The 21,202-nt window shown below is 36.4% G+C and overlaps 1 protein-coding gene across 1 annotated transcript in view; it reads right to left on the bottom strand.

Moving 5' to 3' along the window:
• Positions 1-16,723, bottom strand: part of LOC138709571 (organic cation transporter protein) — a 151,291-nt gene extending 134,568 nt beyond the window's left edge. Inside the window, exon 1 of the mRNA XM_069840433.1 lies at positions 16,483-16,723. Within this exon, the coding sequence (XP_069696534.1) occupies positions 16,483-16,525 (43 nt within the window). The 5' untranslated portion in view covers positions 16,526-16,723. The remainder of the gene's footprint in view (positions 1-16,482) is intronic.
• Between the last annotated feature and the right edge of the window lie 4,479 nt (positions 16,724-21,202).

Genomic DNA, 21,202 nt, shown 5'->3' with positions numbered 1-21,202 from the left:
AGCAACTGTCTGACTTATTAACAGATTTTCATTTTCCTTACGTCAAGCACTTAAATATAATTTTATACAGTACAAGGCTACAAACTAATGTTTAGTACGTGTAACGAAGAAAGAAGTAACAAATAAATTAACAATATCACAACCTAAAATTAACTGTCTTCAGAATGTGTCTGCGACAGAGTTTCAAAATCAGGAATTATGTCACTTACTGCCAGTCGTAGTTGATCACGAAGGTATTTGTCTGTCAGTCGTGATCTAAATTTGGTTTTTACTATTTTCATTTTTGAAAATAATTTTTCACAAACGTAAGTTGTAGCGAACATGGCTTCAACGGAGCAAGCGAAAGAACGAAGCTTCGGATATTTATTTTTTGTCAAAGATTTGAAAGTTCAACATTTGTCAAGTCCTTACATCTAGCTTTCATTTGACATCACATAGTAAATCAGTGAGTTCAAATTGAAGAGCTAACCGCATTATTCGTACATCTGCTGAAAAAGGGTCGATGTACAGAGATGATCCATCCTACTTGGAACTTTCGTACATGGTTTCGAGAGAGACATTTGCCACTCGCAGGTCCGAGACAAATACAAATGGAACGGAGTTTGACTCCAGTGAGTGAGAGGGTGGGGGTTGGCGCAGGTTAGAAGCAAGCGAAATGCACAGCTGTCACTGCGAGCCACAATGTCTCGCGAGTCACGTTCTCGTCACTGCTGTCTTATGGACATTTTTTGATCCTGTAGAGTATAGACCCTTCCCCGACGACTGTGAAAAGAACGGCACTTATACCCTTTACATCCTGTATAATTTAGATTTCAGAAGTTAACGTAAGTATATTTACTCGTATAATGTAAATATTTATAATTTTTTACTTACGAAGTCCAATTTAAAAGTAGTAAACGCGTTAAAAGTAAATTAGAGGTTTATTACAAGATTCGATACCCGTCCTTTTCGTTCTGAATCATCCTTTTATGATGTTCCCTCACGAGAAACAAATACTAGAACCAGAGAAAATTTATTTAACAAGGAGGGACTATCCGGTGTGTCTTAATTAAGGGGAAGTGACTATAGACTATCTGCTACTGCACAGAGCTATTGGAGTTGAAAAGTGAAAATAATTCTGCATAAATTAATTTCTCAGAAACATAAGGATCTGGAGGGATACCGGATTGTTCATTTCACTCACTTCAAAATGTTATGCAAGAAAGAAAAATAAAATTGTTAATGTATTTCGGTTTCGTTTTGTATTTTTATTTCAAATAAAGACCTAATCATCTTTTTAATTCATTACATTTCATGTGCATAATTTCCGGGAAAGTTGACTCACAGGTAAAGAATATAAACAAAAGCAGTTTAACAGGAGATATTTCTATACGCAGACTGCATCTCTCTTTGGGTACTTTGATGCTGAAATTTTTGCAAAATTCCCAATTATTTTTGCAGCATTGAAATAGGTTTTATTTGAACTTCGTGTAATGAGAAAATAAAATAGGTAAAAGGAAGGATGTGATGCCTTCGAAGTTAAGTTTATTGAAGGGAATTCTTAAGAAGCCCAAATTCTCATAAATGTTTTTTGTTTATACTTATGGCCATAATGAAACTTTCATGCAATTTCAACACAGATTGAAAAGTGAATTACTGAGCAGAAAGAGGCTGGTTGAGTGTTTCGCGATGAGATTAGTTTTACTTTGTTACTGAAACTTTAAGGAGAAATTACACACGGAATATAAACAAAAATAACAGCTAAGAACTTTCTTCTAGTAAATTAGGCTTATGTAATTCAACTGGTCAAACACTGTATATTTGAAACTGCGAGAAATGGTGGTCCATGTATTGCATTTAAACTGATTTCCTCCGTTACATGTAGACAACACTGTGAACTGGTATGCTTTTCTTATCTGGACATTTCCTTGCTGTGTTTTAATGCGGTCAAAGCCGATATCCTAATTTAGAGTGCGCAAACAAGTCGTGGCAGTTCCAAATCTGTCAAGTTCACGGCGCCGGCGCCGTCTTCGTCTTCAATGTCACAGTGAGATGTATTTATATTAGTTTCACTATCAATCATTACTAACGAATGTATACAACTTGAGAAAGTAACAATAAATACATGTAAACACTGTCGGCGACTATTATGCAAGAAGAGAGAGACAGGGATAGAGACAGACAGAGACACAGGGAGACAGAGAGAGGCAGAAAGAGACAGAGAGATAGACGGAGAGACAGGGAGAGACGGAGAGACAAAGAGAGACAGACGGAGAGACAGAGAAAGAGACGGAGAGACAGGGATAGGCAGACGAAAGAGACGGAGAGACAGGGAGAGACAGAGAGACAGGCGGAAACAGAGAGACGGAGAGACAGAGAGAGACGGAGAGACAGACGGAGAGACAGACGGAGAGACAAGGATAGGCAGACGAAAGAGACGGAGAGACAGGGAGAGACAGAGAGACACGCGGAAACAGAGAGACACGCGGAAACAGAGAGACAAAGAGAGACGGAGAGACAGAGAGAGACGGAGAGACAGGGATAGGCAGACAGAAAGAGACGGAGAGACAGAGAGAGACAGACGGAGAGACAGAGAGACAGAGACAGACGGAAACAGAGATAGACGGAGAGACAAAAAGAGACAGACTGAGAGACAGAGAGACAAACAGAGATAGACGGAGAGACAAAGAGAGATAGACGGAGAGACAAGGATAGGCAGACAGAAGGAGACGGAGAGACAAGGATAGGCAGACAGAGAGAGACGGAGAGACAGAGAGAGACGGAGAGACAAGGATAGGCAGAGAGAGACGGAGAGACAAGGAGAGACGGAGAGACAGAGACAGACAGACAGACGGAGAGACAGAGAGAGACGGAGAGACAAGGATAGGCAGACAGAGAGAGACGGAGAGAAAGACAGACAGAGAGACGGAGAGACAGAGACAGACAGACGGAGAGACAGAGAGAGACGGAGAGACAGAGACAGACAGAGAGACGGAGAGACAGAGACAGACAGACAGACAGACGGAGACAGGCGGAGAGACAGACGGAGAGAAAGAGACAGACAGGGACAGACGGAGACAGGCACAGACGGAGACAGACGGAGAGACAGAGACAGACGGAGAGACAGTGAGACAGAGACAGAGAGATAGAGACAGACGTAGACACAGATAGACGTAGAAACAAAGAGACAGACGGAGAGACAGAGAGACAGACGGAGAGACAGAGAGACAGACGGAGAGACAGAGGGAGAGACGGAGAGACAGAGAGACAGACGGAGAGACAAAGAGAGACAGACAGGGACAGACGGAGACAGGCACAGACGGAGACAGACGGAGAGACAGAGACAGACGGCGAGACAGTGAGACAGAGACAGACAGAGAGATAGAGACAGACGTAGACACAGAGAGACAGACGTAGAGACAAAGAGACAGACGTAGAGACGGAGAGACAGAGAGACAGACGGAGAGACAGAGAGACAGACGGAGAGACAGAGAGACAGACGGAGAGACGGAGAGACAGAGAGACAGACGGAGAGACAGAGAGACAGACGGAGAGACAGACGGAGAGACGGAGAGACAGAGAGACAGGCGGAGAGACAGAGAGACAGACGGAGAGACAGAGAGACAACGGAAATACATATAATTTATTTTTCCACACTTTCAACACAGTCTCTGAAAATATATACATTTTCTTAGCTCTTTCATAATTTCACATTGTAAAAAACTGTCCTTTCCATGGTTTATCTCGCGTGTTCTAGATTCATAACCAAGCTCAGTGCGGTAGAGATCTACGCGGACCGAAATTCTTATGCCTGGCACAGTTATACCTCTACAGTAGTCCTATTTCTAAATAAATATTTTCACTATGTCTTGAAGAATACAGTACAACAGACTGTAACACTAAATGAAATATTATACACCGTAACTGAATTAAATCACTCATCTTATCCAATAATAGTAAGAGTCATCTTTATTTCATTAATTATTTATTAACACATCCGTAAAATTGTCTTTCTAAACAACACGCAATGTTTTTATTTGAGTTCGATAAACTCATGCCTCGATACGAATATACAGGGTGTAAGGAGTATAAGTGCCATTATTTTAACTGATGATATTCATGTCATAAGGAAGAAAGAAATGTCCTTACAATTTTTTTTCTAATTGCAATATTTAACTAATTATTAACGTTTACAATATTAGACGTTTGGCAACGTTGCTGGATGGGGAGGAGTGGGTTTATAGGTACACAGTACAGCTCAAGCGGGTACAGACATACAGTTACAGAACAGATGCTCTGTTCTAATATAGAAGCGGACCGTAATATTACTGTTGTTTACATAAGACGAGCAGCAACTTTCAATCTCATTAATAGAACATTATGGTAAATTTACATTTTATGTAACAATATTGCTCCATTTTTTATTGTATGTCTAAAATATAAATAATGATTTTCTGCACAAAATCACTCGAACATTTTTCTAGTGCAACATTTTAATCTCTCCTGCTTCCAGAAAGCAGTATCATTTTTAAACAAATTTCTGGTTGTGTGATTTTCGAAACGGTGTAAGAGACTTCTAGTTTCTAAAAATCGTTGAGAAACTGCTACAAAAGTTCGCCGATTAGGTAACCTTCTTTGAGGAAAACGTTGACAATACATCCTTCTTGAATTACGATGACTTTCCACATAAATTAATAACACATGATATTCCTGAACTGTGAATGACATTATAAGTTATTTATCGAATACCCTGTACTGAACTGTCATCCGCTCGGCAGTAGAGCTATGGACAGGGAGCTTGAACTCGACTGACTCGTACTTACGTCTGTGCAGAGTACTGCCTGCTGAACACGTTGCCACGTCTCTCATGCCAGAATATTAACAAATTTAAGTATGCAATTTTATTTAATTCCACGAAAACGTAATACAACACACAAATATTTATTTAAACTAATATTAACTCTTTGCTAGATATACCTACTCATGTAATTGTTTTCGTAATTTTACTAACGATATAAGCAGTATAACGCAAATAAAATAAAGAAATAAATATTTTTTTTTCTGTGAAAACTATCAAGTTTTGACCCTATGTTGTATGGACATTTTTTAATCCTGTAGACCGTCCCCGACGACTGTGGAAAGGACGGCACTTCTACCCCTTACACCCTGTATAATTTTAATTTTGAGTTTATTCTACGCACTGCAAAAAACCCCACAGGTAAATCACCTTTTATGTTCGTCTCTAATTAAATCACATTAATTTGTAACCAAAACCATTACTTATTTCCACCATTTCAGACTAAATTGAATCTCATATCAGACAAAATCTTTCTAATAGTTTAACAGATTTCGCTATCCTTACAGGAGAAAAGATATGGCAAGACCAATTTTTCCGCATCAGGACTGAAAACGTGCGTTTCCGTGGAAACCTCAAAACTGATTTTTATAGTATCACGATTTCTCTATATTATAGAAAGTGAAACGAAGACGGTGGAAGCAAAATTACTTCTAATACATTCTACAGTGAAAGGAAGACAGTAAAATGCACTAAGTTGTACACAGAGAAAATAGAGGATCGTTAGACAGTAAAAAACAAGCTCGTTTTCTTGGCAAGGTCCAGTCGCGTTGGTTGATTGTGAACCGTGGTATGTGGGATAGCGGTGATGATATTGGTGGTGAATTACCTTTTACTTCTTATTTAGATTATTATTATATTGGGTTATTTTACGACGCTGTATCAACATCTAAGTTATTTAGCGTCTGAATGAAATGAAGGTGATAATGTCGGTGAAATGAGTCCGGGGTCCAGCACCGAAAGTTACCCAGCATTTGCTCGTATTGGGTTGAGGGAAAACCCCGGAAAAAACCTCAACCAGGTAACTTGCCCCAACCGGGATTCGAACCCGGGCCACCTGGTTTCGCGGCCAGACGCGCTGACCGTTACTCCACAGGTGTGGACTATTTAGATTAAAATAAATAATTTTTACAGGTGTATTACTTTCAAAATTTCCGATTTTATATATCCCTGAAATAACACGTTGTTAGATGCAATCAACTTGCACTAACACATGTGGACATTGCCTCGAAGTTTCCTAGTTCTGCATTATTCAGTGGACTGAAACTAACACTGAAGAAAGCTATACACGAATTTATTTTCAGTCAAGGTACCGAGATAATGCACGCGATTAGTCCCTTCCTTTGTGCACAGCGAGCAGTAGTATGACTAAATTCTGCAGTCAAAACCGTGAGTTCACGCAGAAAATCACTCTGGCCTCATTTACGTTACAAGGACTTTTTCATAATTAAGTCAGGGATTCGAAAGTTTAAGTCATATTCCGGTAGAGCATTGATTCTCAACGAGGGGGCCGTGAGACCGAAGAACAGTTAATGAGGGGCCGCGAACAAAATATTAGCAATAATGATGATGATGATAATAATAATAATAATAAAAAAAATTATTTTAATTCCTATAATCTTATTAATCCCTTCCAATTAGGCTTCAGGTCAGCGCACAACATTACTACAGCCCTTCTCAAAATTACTGAAGATGTACGCGAAGCAATGAACAATCGACAGTTGACAATATTAACATTTATTTGATTTCAGCAAAGTATTTAATTCAGTTGACGTAGATATCCTTCTGGGCAAGTTAAGTGTTTTGTACCTCTCTGAAAGCAGTATCGCCTGGATGGAATCTTATTTTCGTGATCTCTTACAAAGTGTTTCTCTTAATGATCGGTTTTCATCATGGCACGTCGTGGAGAATGGGATTCCTCAAGGTTCCGTTTTAAGGCCTTTTCTATTTAAATAAATAAATGAATGAATAAATGAATAAATAAATATATAAGCAAATAAATAAAAGTAAATATATAAAAATATATATGTAAATAAACAAATAAATACATAAATAAATACATACATACATAAATAAACACATATAGAAAATAAATAAATAAATAAATAAATAAATACGTAAAGAAGTAAATAAATAAATAAAAATAATAAATATATACAGGGTGTATCAAAAATACGTGTACAAACTTCAGGCATGGGTTCCTTACACCAAAAGAAGGAAAAAAGTTCATATGAACATATGTCCCATAATCCTTTGTTTCCCCGTTATTCATTTATTACTAAAAGTTTGCGTTCAACGGCCTTCGAGGTCCAACCTCAAAACTTCATTTCTTTATGCACTCATTCATAGAAGGCTGTGACTCGTTGTATCAGAAATGGACTGCAGATGGCGAAGTGTTGCCATGGAGACTTGTTTACATGTGTCATTTGTCATTAGTCTGTCTTCAACGTTGCAATTGTGAACGTGGAGTAAGTTAACGTGTTTCGTTCAACCATGGCAGGACGATATTCATTTCATGGGCAGGCTGACATTTTTATGTATGGTCGCGCGAATGGTAATGGACGCGAGGCTGTACGGCTGTATCAGATGGCGTTTCCAGACCGAAGACAACCGAATCATCAAACCTTTGTTGCTGTGTATCGTCGCGTTGCTGAGACAGGAACCATTGCACCACAGACTGGTGATCGAGGAAGACCAAGAGTTGTTCGTACGCCGAACCTCGAAGAAGACATTTTACACTGTGCCGAAGACGATCCAGGTATCAGTAAAAGACAATTGGCTGTGGCAACTGGTACATCACACAGTACAGCATGGAGTGTACTTCACGAGCAGCTCTTGTATCCGCAACGTGTGCAGGGCCTTTCGCCTGCCGATTATCCACCACGGGAGAACTTTTGCCGATAGTTTCTAGCACAAATAGCCAATCCATTGTTTGTCTCATCAGTTTTGTTTAGAGACGAGGCAACGTTTGGGAGAGATGGAATTACCAATTTCCACATTGAACACGTATGGGCAGATCGGAATCCTCGTGCTATATTTCAGGCTAGACATCAGCAACAATTTAGGATTAATGTGTGGGCTGGAATTGTAGGCGACTGTCTGGTAGGTCCATACGTTCTACCAGCACGTCTTACAAGTGCTATCTACAGGGACTTTATCCAAAACACTCTTCCAGAATTACTGCACGAAGATGTGCCTCTGAACATAAGACAAAACATGTGGTTCATGCATGATGGGGCTCCAGCACATTTTAGTCGCCTTGTTCGAGATACACTGACTGGTGTCTACCATGACAGATGGATAGGCAGAGGAGGACCAGTTCAATGGCCAGCACGTTCTCCCGACCTCAATCCTTTGGATTTTTATCTTTGGGGGCACCTTAAACAATTGGTTTATGGAGCAGACATCCCGGATCAAGAAACTCTTCATCGACGTGTCACGGAAGCCTGCGAAACCATTCAACATCATCCCGAAGTATTTGAAAGGGTACGACAGTCCATGATTCGATGAGTGCATGCATGTCTAGAAGCAAGAGGAGGACATTTCGAGCATTGGTTATGAGTTTTGTGTGTTGGCACATTATGAGTGTACCAATGTGTTGAACAGTTCCTAACGGGGAAACAAAGGATTATGGGACATATGTTCATATGAACTTTTTTCCTTCTTTTGGTGTAAGGAACCCATGCCTGAAGTTTGTACACGTATTTTTGATACACCCTATATACAGGGTGTTTCAAAAATACGGGGCATAATTTCAGGTATGTATTTCCCACATGTAGACAATCAAAATAGTTCATTACAACATGTGTCCGGAAATGCTTCATTTCCGAGTTATGGCCTTCACAACATTGAAATTCACCGGAACGTTTTTCTTTCCGCAGGTCGTTGTCATTACAGAAGATGTTCAAAATATCCACCTCCTGCTTGGATACAGACCTCACATCGATGTCTCATTGACCTGCGAACACGATCCCAAACTCCAGGAGTATTGCGTATGTCCTCAGAACATGCCACAATTCGATTCCGAAGGGATTCCAAATCAGGCACCGGAGACGAATAAACCAATGATTTTAAATGGCCCCACAAGTAGAAATCGAGAGGGTTCAGATCAGGTGAGCGTGGAGGCCAAGCAATTGGGCCACCTCTACCTATCCATCGATCAGGAAACCTTCGATCCAAGTACCGGCGAGCCGTACGACTGAAGTGTGCAGGAGCGCCAACATGCAAGAAGTGAATGTGTTGCTTGATCAGTGGAGTGTCTTCTAAAACATGAGATATGGTATTTTCCAGGAAGTTTGTGTACGCCTGCCCCGTAAGTCTGTTTGATTTGAATACATGTCGCGCAGTCTAACGCCTACACAACACTGAATGTAACCTTCGCCTCGGAATGAACTGTCAGAGTGCCCTCTTAATGTCTCCTTTGACGGCAACGACCTGCGGAAAGAAAAACGTTCCGGTGAATTTCAATGTTGTGAAGGCCATAACTCGGAAATAAAGCATTTCCGGACACATGTTGTAATGAACTATTTTTATTGTCTATATGTGGGAAATACATACCTGAAATTATGCCCCGTATTTTTTAAACACCCTGTATATATATATATATATATATATATATATATATATATATATATATATATATATATATATAAACTATGTCTCAGAGGCAATACGATACCATCTTTATGTGGACGAACTACAACTGTATATCAACGTCAGTCCCGATTCGGTGAATGACAGTATAACCAAATTAAATTCGGATTTAAAATCTCTAATCTCCTGGTGACAGAAATTTGGATTGATTATGAACCCTGAAAAATCACAGGCTATCTTACTGAAGAATCAGATACTTCTATCGAAATTTAAAAAGGATTCTGTTCTTCTCATCGTAGTTATAGGTAACACTGAAATCCCGTTTAGTGCAAGTGTGAAAAATCTGGATGTTCATGTCGATGAACACAAACTGGGCGCCACAGAAAGTATTTTCTATACTGCACTTACTTCGACGAATAAAAAATTTCCTTCCTTTTGAATTAAAACAAATCTTAGTCCAGACACTTATCTTGCCACAGTTCGACTACTGACTGCGACCTCCTATTGATCTCAGCTATGATCTGACTAAAAAAAATTACAGCGTGTCCATAATGCCTGTGCTAGGTTTATATGTAATATCTGTCTCAATGGTCATATCTCACCGTCTTTCAATGAATTGTCTTCATATCAAGACGAGAGTTTATCAAACTGAAATGAAAACAGTGATTTATGTATAAAAATACAATTTCTCTTGATTCATTCAACATAAATCACTGAGCAACCTTAGAATAAAATATTTCAGTCACTAGAACTCTTTTGATTTCACATGATTCGTTTTTTCAGTGTTATACTTCGAATAAGTTCTTATTTGATAGCAAATTTTTCTTTAACAGCACTCCACGTGTTTACTCAAGATTTGTGATTGAATGTTTATATAATATCGTCTCAAAAATACGAAATTTGACAATAATGTTAGATCTAATATTTTATGAAATAAGGGGCAATGTTATGTAGCGTTAAAGACAAAACGCTATCGTTTATTCATTCACATGTATTAAAGACAGGAAATTGCAGTTTCCATGACAACATTGTGGGTCACGGACCTCTTATCATTTGCAATACTCGTAATTGAGAACAGCTGCTTAATACAAAATGCCATAATATCAAGGCAATATTCTGGCATTTATCAAATATAAATTTAAATGCTAGACGTTTACATTATGAGTAACTATATCTATATACGCAAGGCTTCATGTAATTTCATAATACTGAGTTTTTGTGACATTTATCATTACTAGGGAAAGGAAAGTCATGCATATACTTTTCCATTGCCTATAAATTGCCGATTAATTATCTTTACGAATCATCAACATTTAAGCCAGCCGTGGCGAAAATGCGATCGTGCGCCGAGCCACTGTGTAACCTGCAAAGTGCATAGCACCTATGGAGGGAGGCGGACACCCGAAGGGAAAGTGAAGCAACTGTGACTTATTAACGGATTTTCATTTTCCTTACTTCAAGCACTTAAATATAATTTTATACAGTACAAGACTACAAACTAATGTTTAGTACGTGTAACGAAGGAAGAAATGAACAATAAAACACAGGACACATTATCACAACCTAAAATTAACGATCTTCAGAATGTCTCTGCGACAGAGTTTCAAAATCAGGAATTATGTCACTTACTGCCAGTCGTAGTTGATCACGAAGGTATTTGTCTGTCAGTAGTGACCTAAATTTGGTTTTCACAAACGTAAGTTGTAGCGAACATGGCTTCAAAAGAGCAAGCGAAAGAACGAAGCAAAGATTTGAAAAGTTCAACATTTGTCAAGTCGTTACATCTAGCTTTCATTTGACATCACATTGTAAATCTGCGAGTTTAAACTGAAGATCTAACCGCATTATTCCTACATCTGCTGAAAAAGGATCGACATACAGAGATTATGATGATGATGATGATGATGATGATAACATTTAACCTTTTAATGTTTCATCAGTAACATGTAGTATAATGCCGTTTTATGTTATACAACCGTTTTCCTCGTAATACTTGTGAACAAATCATACATTTAATATTCTCCTCATATTGGCAGCAAAGAAATGCGTCCTCCCATCCTACTTGAAACTTTCGTTTTTGTAGAAGTTCATGGTTTCGAGAGAGACATTGCGACGATACGCTACTCGCAGGTCAGAGACAAATACAAATGGAACGGAGTTTGACTCCAGTGAGTGAGAGGGAGGGGGTTGGGGGAAGTAGGAAGCGCATAGCTATCATTGCGAGCCACAATGTGCTCGTGAGTCACATTTTCGACACGGCTGATTTAAGCTTATCAAACCAAATTTTATGTCTCATATATTTGCATATTTTGGCTTTCTTTTTATAAATGCATAATATTTGATGATTTTTATATTATTTTGACATATTTTCGTGTATAAATTCATTAAAGGTGATTTTATGTTGCATAATATGGATTTTTAAAATAAAAACATAATTCTATTTTTACCAGAAAAGTATTGAAAGTTTCGCTGCACGTCTACTGAATCTCATTGCACGGTAATATCTCAACGTCCTTGGAATGGGTAAGCGTATCTCTTAAATGTGGTTGCTGCAAGTATTCGAAGAAATAACATCCGTTCCTGGTAGTATAGGGGAAAACTTAAGAATAAAGTAAGTTACTTGGTATCAAAAACAAATGTGCAAAATTAGAGATTTTTTAAACGAAAAATCTTCCATTAATACCAGTGAATCATCTTTTACTCTGGAACAGTTAAAAGCATTTAAGTATGTCCCAGTAACGTCTTGCGACGTTGAGAGAAGCTTTTCAAGATACAAATTCATGTTCCGAGACAATAGACACTATCTATTGAAAACCTACGCCATATAACTACAGCTGGATTAAGACACAGTAGGAATTATGGACCAAGACTACAATTCAGTATTGAAAAATAATCCAGACCTAAGCAATTTACACATTCTTAAGTTTAAAAATAAAGTGAAAATGTTTGTATGATATTTTATCAATTTTATTATTATTTTTAAGTGTTACTAGCATTATATGTTACTAATATTTATTGTATTTATCTGATGCATGTACCCTATAAGATAAAACATTGTAATAAATATAAACATATCATTTCCGTAATTAATAACAGTGTATATCTCCAATAAATGATTTCTTAGCATCGCCACAGATACACTTGATTATACTTGTCACTATCTATATTTTCCCTGCCATTCATAAAATATTTTGATACGATACCTCTTGCACAAAAGGGGAGATCTATAACTGAAACTTGATTAATATATTTCAGTATTATTTGTATTTATCCTGGTAATAATGAACAGTTTGACTCGTAAAGATTTTGTTTTTGCAGCATTAACTTCCCATGATTGTACGAGAAGATTCGAAGAGAACGGCAGTTACGTAGACTTTCAGCTCCCCCCTACTACCAATAATGCACAACACAATATCAATACGGCGGTTGCTGTCGTCTGCGATACAACGAACTTTTCTGTTGATTTTCGAGTTCGTCATTTTTTTTCCGGTTATTATATGCTTATTTAAGTTGTGTTAACTCTCGCTAAGTGGTTTTATATTTTATTTTATCCGTCTTAGTATTTATTTTATTATTGTAAATATTTTTTGTTTTATTATTATTATTATGGCTATCATTTATTGATTATATATCAAGAAATATAGAATTTTATTACTCTATTTTTATAGACATATTTAAAGATTAGGCGTACTTGCATGCATATTTAATAACTTTTTAGGATATGAACTTCTGGTCCTGCCATTACGGTTGGATTAAAACTATGTAAATGATTAGGTAGCAGTGTTAATCATTAAAGCTCAAAAAGCTTGCTTCATACTACACTATTACAGCAAATCATTTGAAAACATCTGATTTGTAAGTAGATGGAACCTTAATATAAACGAAATTTTAGTACCAGAGAAAATGTATCGCTATTGATAATTACTAATCGACAAAAAGTGTAATGTAACTGGATCGCTTTATATTAAACATATACTTACTTACGTCTTTTAAGGACTCGGTGTCGCCCTCACAAAAGCCCCGTCATCGGTCCCTATCCTGAGCAAGATTAATCCAGTCCCTACAATCATGTCCCAACTCCCTCAAATCCATTTTAATATTATCCATCTACGTCTCGGTCTCCCCCCAAAAGATCTTTTCCCCACCGACCTCCCAACTAACACTCTATATGTATTTCTGGATTCGCCCAGACGTGCTACATATCTTGCCCATCTCAAATGTCTGGATTTAATGTTCCTAATTATGTCAGGTGAAAAATACAATGCGCGCAGGACTTTCTCCATTCTCCTGTAACTTCATCCCTCTTAGTCCCAAATATTTTCCTAATCATCTTATTCTCAAACACCCTTAACCTCTGTTCCTCTCTATGAGAGCCCAAGTTTCACAACTATGCAGAACAACCGGTAATATGTTTTATAAATTCTAACTTTCAGATTTTTTGAGAGCAGACTGGATGACAAAAGCTTCTCAACCGAATAATAACAGGCATTTCCCATATTTATTCTGCGTTTAAGGGGAGGCAGAGGTGAAATTTTCGAACAAAACTGAAGAAAAAGTGAAAATTTGGTTTTTTCCATTTTTATTATCTTTATTTTGATATTCCGATGGTTTTTTTGTAGGTTATTTTACGACGGTTTATCAACAGCTGAGGTTATTTAGCGTCTGAATGAGATGATGGTGATAATGCCGGTGAAATGAGTCCGGGGTCCAACACCGAAAGTTACCCAGCATTTGCTCATATTGGGTTGAGGAAAAACCCCGGAAAAAACCTCAACCAGGTAACTTGCCCCAACCGGGAATCGAACCCCAGCCACCTGGTTTCGGAGCCAGACGCGCTAGCCGTTACTCCACAGGTGTGGACTATTCCGATGTTAGTTTTTGATTTTGCGCCCTTAAAAGTATGAAATTAAAACCAAAATAACTGTATTACTATATTATTCCCATAATAAACTAATACTTATTATTTATATACCTTCTCTGAACATATGAATAAAAAGAAATATAGAAAATTTCTTACAATATGGTGCATAGAGCATTTTATATCAAACGATATAAAGTTTTATAAAATTATTAATATTTACAGAACTATTGTACTTAGAAAGTTGAAACTTGGTATGTCCATTGCTAATAACATACTTAGTATCCATGATCAATTTCAAACAGATCGGATAAATTTTGTGGATTTTGAAATATTCACCTCTGCCTCCCCTTAAAGTTCATACTTTATTTTGATGTTTGTTCATTGTTTTTTTTTTTCCTTTTTTTATTGTTTCTTGGAGCTTGATATGGGAATTTATTTGTTAAAATTGTTATATGCATTACAATGTAAACTGATACAATTATATCATTACTATTTATATTATTTTGAAAAGAGATTTTATAACCTATAAAATTTATATCACGCCAAAAATTTATATTATTTTGTAATAAAACATATTTTTAAAATCAACCCTAACCTCAATAATAGCGTCGTAATGGAGAATGAAATTGAAAATTTGAAAAAGAAACCAGTTCCAGTTTGTAATCCATTATTTATTGAAATGAAACATATTTCAGCAGCCTTCTATTGGTCCCTATATATGTATATATATGAAATATGAATAATTCGTCTGTCATTTGTTAATATATTTCTTTTTACTTTTCTCACATCTGCATTAAATTTATCCACTACGTCTAATAGTAGCCAAATTCATTTTCTATCCATTCATTTTCGTTTCTATTTCATATAATACAATGGAAGGGGTAACAAAATTCCACAGCAGAAGCTATCACGACTTCCTAAATGATACAAATCAAGGTGATTCGAAACCAAAAATTACTAAACAACTCATTTGTAAGTAGATAAAACCTTAATATAAACGAAATTTTATTACGAGACAAAATGTATCACTATTGCCTATCTCAAACGTCTGGATTTAATGTTCCTAATTATGTCAGGTAAAGAATAAAATAAGTGCAGTTCTGCGTTGTGTAACTTTCTCCATTCTCCTGTAACTTCATCCCTCTTAGTCCCAAATATTTTCCTAAGCACCTTATTCCAAATACCCTTAGCCTCTGTCCATCTCTCAAAGTGACAGTCCAAGTTTCACAACCATAAAGAACAACCGGTAACATAACTGTTTTATAAATTCTAACTTTCAGCATTTTTGAGAGCAGACTGGATAACAAAAGCTTCTCAACCGAATAATAAGCATTTCCCATATTATTAAGGGGCTGCCAGACAATAACCACTTTCAAAAAAAGGCTAAACGATTTCTTACGGGCACAGTCAAATTGAAGTTACAATTGTGATCGAGTTTAATAATTTAATTTAATTTAATTTAGGTATGACTATCATTACTATTACTGTTATTGTTGTTATTATTATTATTATTATTATTATTATTATTATTATTATTACATAATTATTTTATTGGTGTTGTGAAGATGAAAAGAATTGTCACTGTATTATATTAATTGTGTATTATATTGTCTTGTATTGTAGTATTGTATTGATTTGAATTGTATTGTATTAATTATGTTATATTCATAGCATTGTAGTAATTTTCTGTCATACTGGTTGAGTGGAAGAGAAGGCCGAATGGCCTTAACTCTGCCAGTTAAAATAAACCATTATTATTATTGTTATTATTATTATTATTATTATTATATTTATTCTGCGTTTAATTTCCTCTCAAGTGTCATTTATATTTTTTACTGTTGCTCCAAGATACTTTAATTTTTCCAATAAATAAATTTCCAATTTTTATATTTCCATTTCGTACAAGATTCTGGTCACGAGACATAATCATATACTTTGCTGTTAAACGTATGTGGTATGAAATTTCGCTTGTTACATAATTATAAGCAATGTTGAATTTCATTGTACTCTTTAAAATCAACTAAATTATAATACAGTATAATATTTTGTAAAACTAGAAAAATTAGACTGTATGCATATTGTCGTTCACGTAATTATAATTGAAATAGGTCTACTGCAGTGACGACGAATGTTGCATTGTTTAAAATCGAGTACATTACAACACAAAATTTAGTAAGAAACTTATAGTACTGACCTATATGAGCCATGAGCTGTTCCAAATCTGAATCCAGGTCCATGTTGAGATTCCTGTCTAACCACACTGAATAAACGAACTAGAAGCTTATAGAAGAGTGTTTGCAAGCATAACCTAATTTAGTCACTCATAGAAAAATAAAGTTGAGGTCTCTATCGAAATGCGTGGACGCGTGTGACCGCTAGTTGCCAGAGCTTCTTCCAACCAACACGCGAACACACGGGCACCGCGTGCTGACTGAACCGAGTGTCTCCAGAAGTCATATAAACGTGGATGCTGATATAAAAAAGTTCAGCGCGCAGGCGCCCCAGTACCCTACCTGGCGTACGGATCACGAACAGCTGATACGCTCACGCTCAGGTCAATATCAGGTATCACTGTTCAAATTGTCCGAAATATGAAGTTTATGGAATCAAAATGTAATACCAGAGAAAAGTTGTGGGGTGATATCATAAAGAACAATGCAAAATATATTTTCTCTAGAGTAATATTTGAGCAGTTCAGAGCAGAAGTGGTGTAAGTCAAAAATGGGTAATGAGGGTTAAAGTAAACATTCTGTAAAATACAGCGCAAAGTAGCAATTAATATTCAATTTATTTAAACTATTAGTAGTCAGTGGATAGCATTATCACCTTCATATCATTCAGACGCTAAATAACCTAGATGTTGATACAGCGTCGTAAAATAACCCAATAAAATAAAATAAAAAGATAGCAAGAAGGACATTAATTGCTACTTTGCGCTGTATTTTACAGAATTTTTACTTTAAACCTCATTACCCAATTCTGACTTACACCACTTTTGCTCTGAACGGCTCATTTAGAGGCGCCCCAAGAAATTTGAAATTTTCACAAAATTTTGAGGTTCAGATTTTTTAGCGAAAGGACATTTCTCCAGTGATTTAATCTGGACAGGATACGAAGAACATGTTAAAAAATACACATTAAAAGACTCGGCATATTTTTGGTCCCCTGTTGTTTTATCTTGAAGTGTCACAGAAATCTCAATTTATAAGAAAATTGGGAATAATCACAAAATTTTTATATATGATATAATTAATATAATAAAACAATGGAAATTCATTCTGCTTATGTTGCAGGGTATTTAAATCGGAATATCTCTAATATTAATACAATATATCTGATCTTCCACTCAGTATTCGCAATGTCAGAAGAGCTGAACCCATCACACTCTTAATGAAATGTTTAAGCCTATATTACAATAACTTTTATGTGAAACTGTATTTAAAAATGTTACTGTATTTTTTATTTGGTTGTTTAACGACGCTGTATCAACTACTAGGTTATTTAGCGTCGATGAGATAATAATAATAATAATAATAATAATAATAATAATAATAATGATTTATTTTAGCTGGCAGAGTTAAGGCCGTAAGGCCTTCTCCTCCACTCAACCAGCAAAAAGTATACATAGGCTACATATGTATGAACTTACAAAGAATTCAACAATTTGATTTAGATAAGAGTTACGTGTATACAAGAGTTATTTACGAATTAAACAACAAAACACTATGAACTATTAATTAAACACTGAAATACAAACTATGTAGCAGAATTAAGCTAAAATACATAGAATGTTAATATATTTCAAATAATGTTAGATAATAGAAAGAGATTATTATGAGACAATTTTGAAAATACAGCACTATCAGGATGCATGTCTAAAGGAAGGAGTAACAATGTAGTCAGTGATAGTTTAAGTCAGTATGATTGGAGTGAAATGCTAAGAAGGTTATCTTTTAAGCTGTTTTTAAAAGTGTTTATTATCTTGCAGCCCCTAATACTTTGTAACAGAGAATTCCATTGTCGCGAGCTTGATACTGTAAAAGATGATGAATAACGAGATGTTCTATGAAGAGGTATACTTAACGCGCCACAGATAAGTGATCTGGTATTTACGTCGTGGTTAGAGTGTAGATAAGAGAAACGAGACGAAAGGTAATTTGGTGTTGAAGTGTGCAGAATTCGAAAGACAAGGAATGTAAAGTTCTACGTTCTTTAAGTCGGAGCCACGAGAGACTTGCGAAGGACGGTGATATGTGATCATATCGTCGGATGTTGCTTACGTATCTGACGCACATATTCTGAACTCGCTGTAACTTGACTGACAGTTCAGAACTTAGGTCACTTAACAAAACGTCACAATAATCGAAGTGCGGCATTACTAGGGTTTGTACTAGGGTAAGTTTTAGTTGCTGGGGCAAGAAGTTTCTTAAGCGACTCAAACAGTGAATGGAGGAACAGATTTTTTTTTATCGTTTCTTCAACTTGAAAATTCCATGTTAGATTATTATCGAAAAAGAAGCCAAGATTGGTGATAGAGAGATGGTATTTGGCGAGATAAGGCCGAGGATTCGCCATAGATTACCTGGCATTCACCTTACGGTTGGAGAAAACCTCGGAAAAAACCCAACTCGGTAATCAGCCCAATCGGGGATCGAACCCGCGCCCGAGCGCAACTTCAGACCGGCAAGCAAGCACCTTAACCGACTGAGCCACGCCAGTGGTTGTTACCGTATCAGAAGCACTATTGTTAACATATTTAAGCCTATATTACAATGATCTTTTATGTAAAATTTTAAATTAAAATGTTACTGTTTCACAGGTACCGCTCTTAATGCAATGTTTAAGCCCGTATTAAGATAATCGAAGAGCTTGGGGCAATATAGTGCTAAGCCACACCCAAATTTTACAGGAAAACAACTCTTAGAGATTTAAGAGTTGTTTTCCTGTAAAATTGGGTGTGTCTTAGTACTATGTTACCTCAAGCCCTTCAATCTTTGTTGTAAAATTATAACTTAAAACACCGGTACAACTGTAACATAGGTACTGCCATGAAGTTAGTGTTAGTTAGTGGGGTTTAAAAAGGACGCGTCAGCTACTATGGCTATTTGCGCCCTTATCTAAAATCTTTCACTAAACACAAACACAATACAATAATCAGAATACTTAAAAGAACTAAAAAGCGTTGTCACGGTTAAAACGAGGCAAACAAATGCAGTTTCAACAAGGTGAAGCATAAAAATCATAAAAGTGAGAAGTTCTCAGACAACAAAACAATAAAACAAATGCCACCAGAAATAAATTGGCTGGCGTATTTATAAATTGCAGGGGTCTATAAGGTGCGAATGTTACTGCCATGAATAAAATGTTTAAACCTATATTACAATAATCTTTGCTGTAAAATTTAACTTCATAAACATTGCTAAACTGAAATATACTGTACTTGTTTAGGAGTAAGGAATTTGTTGTAGTGTGGCCCTGTAGCGAGCGTTACTCGTGTTAAATGTTATGTTTTATTTAACGACGCTCGCAACTGCAGAGGTTATATCAGCGTCGCCGGATGTGCCGGAATTTTGTCCCGCAGGAATTCTTTTACATGCCAGTAAATCTACTGACATGAGCCTGTCGCATTTAAGCACACTTAAATGCCATCGACCTTGGCCCGGGATCGAACCCGCAACCTTGGGCATAGAAGGCCAGCGCTATACCAACTTGCCAACCAGGTCGACTTACTCGTGTTTGTGAGTAGGGTGCCCACTGAAGGACACGTGACGCAATGTATACCCCATGCACACTTATACTAATTCCAATGTTGTGGGACTAAGAAAACGGTTTTTAACATGTCATACGCTATAAGAAACGGGGAAAGAGCTCATATTATAAGATAGGCCTATGCTGCTGTTCTGATTGTTCTTCTCAAAATTGTGAATGTCCCATATTAACCGAATCCTCAGAAGTTAAGTATTTAGGCATTACAATCGACCAACACTTACCATGGAATAAACATATTACATATTTATGCAATAGATTACGTAACACAAGTCCACACCTCTAGCCGCGAAACCAGGTGGCCCGGGTTCGATTCCCGGTCGCGGCAAGTTACCTGGTTGAGGTTTTTTCCGGGGTTTTCCCTCAACCCAATATGAGCAAATGCTGGGTAACTTTCGGTGTTGGACTCCGGACTCATTTCACCGGCATTATCACCTTCATCTCATTCAGACGCTAAATAACCTAAGCTGTTGATAAAGCGTCGTAAAATAATCTACTAAAAAATAAATACGTAAAACAATTTATATCTTTGTTATACTTCGGTCATATTTACCAATTAATATTTTACGTCTCTTTTATTTAGCTTTATTTCAATCCATGTCCAGTATGGAATTTTAGGATGGAGAAATGATCGTAACCCACTCCACTAATACTTATTCACAAAAGAATAATTAAAATATGCCTTAATAAACCAATTGATTACTCATCCGAGCTTTTGTTTACTGATTTTAATGTTTTGAAAATTAAACAAATTTATTATATTGCCTTATTAAACTTCATACATAAAAATAGCAATAAATTCAAATTGTATCGTCATAAATATGGAACTAAAAGATCCGATTTTATACGACTAGAGGAACCAAAGTGTTTCACAAGCACAGCTCTTAGCCATGGTACCTACTTTCGTACAAGGTTATATAAGAAAATAATTGAAAAATACGCAAATTTGGAAAATTTCAGTATCAGAAATTTCAAAAATAGCGTTAGGAATTTAATTTTTAAAGAATATATATTGATTTAATATGTATATGTATTTGTATGATTTGAATTGTTAAACTTGAAATTGTATTTTTAAAGTTAATTTATTCCTATAATTTTTTTCTTAACCTACTTTGTGTCAAATAATTATCTTTGTTTGTGTTAAGTTT

The sequence above is a fragment of the Periplaneta americana genome, chromosome 11 (assembly GCF_040183065.1).
Source record: "Periplaneta americana isolate PAMFEO1 chromosome 11, P.americana_PAMFEO1_priV1, whole genome shotgun sequence".
NCBI classification, from domain to species: Eukaryota; Metazoa; Arthropoda; class Insecta; order Blattodea; family Blattidae; genus Periplaneta; species Periplaneta americana.
Note: the sequence above shows the minus strand (reverse complement) of the source record. Positions and strands in the feature narration are given on the sequence as shown.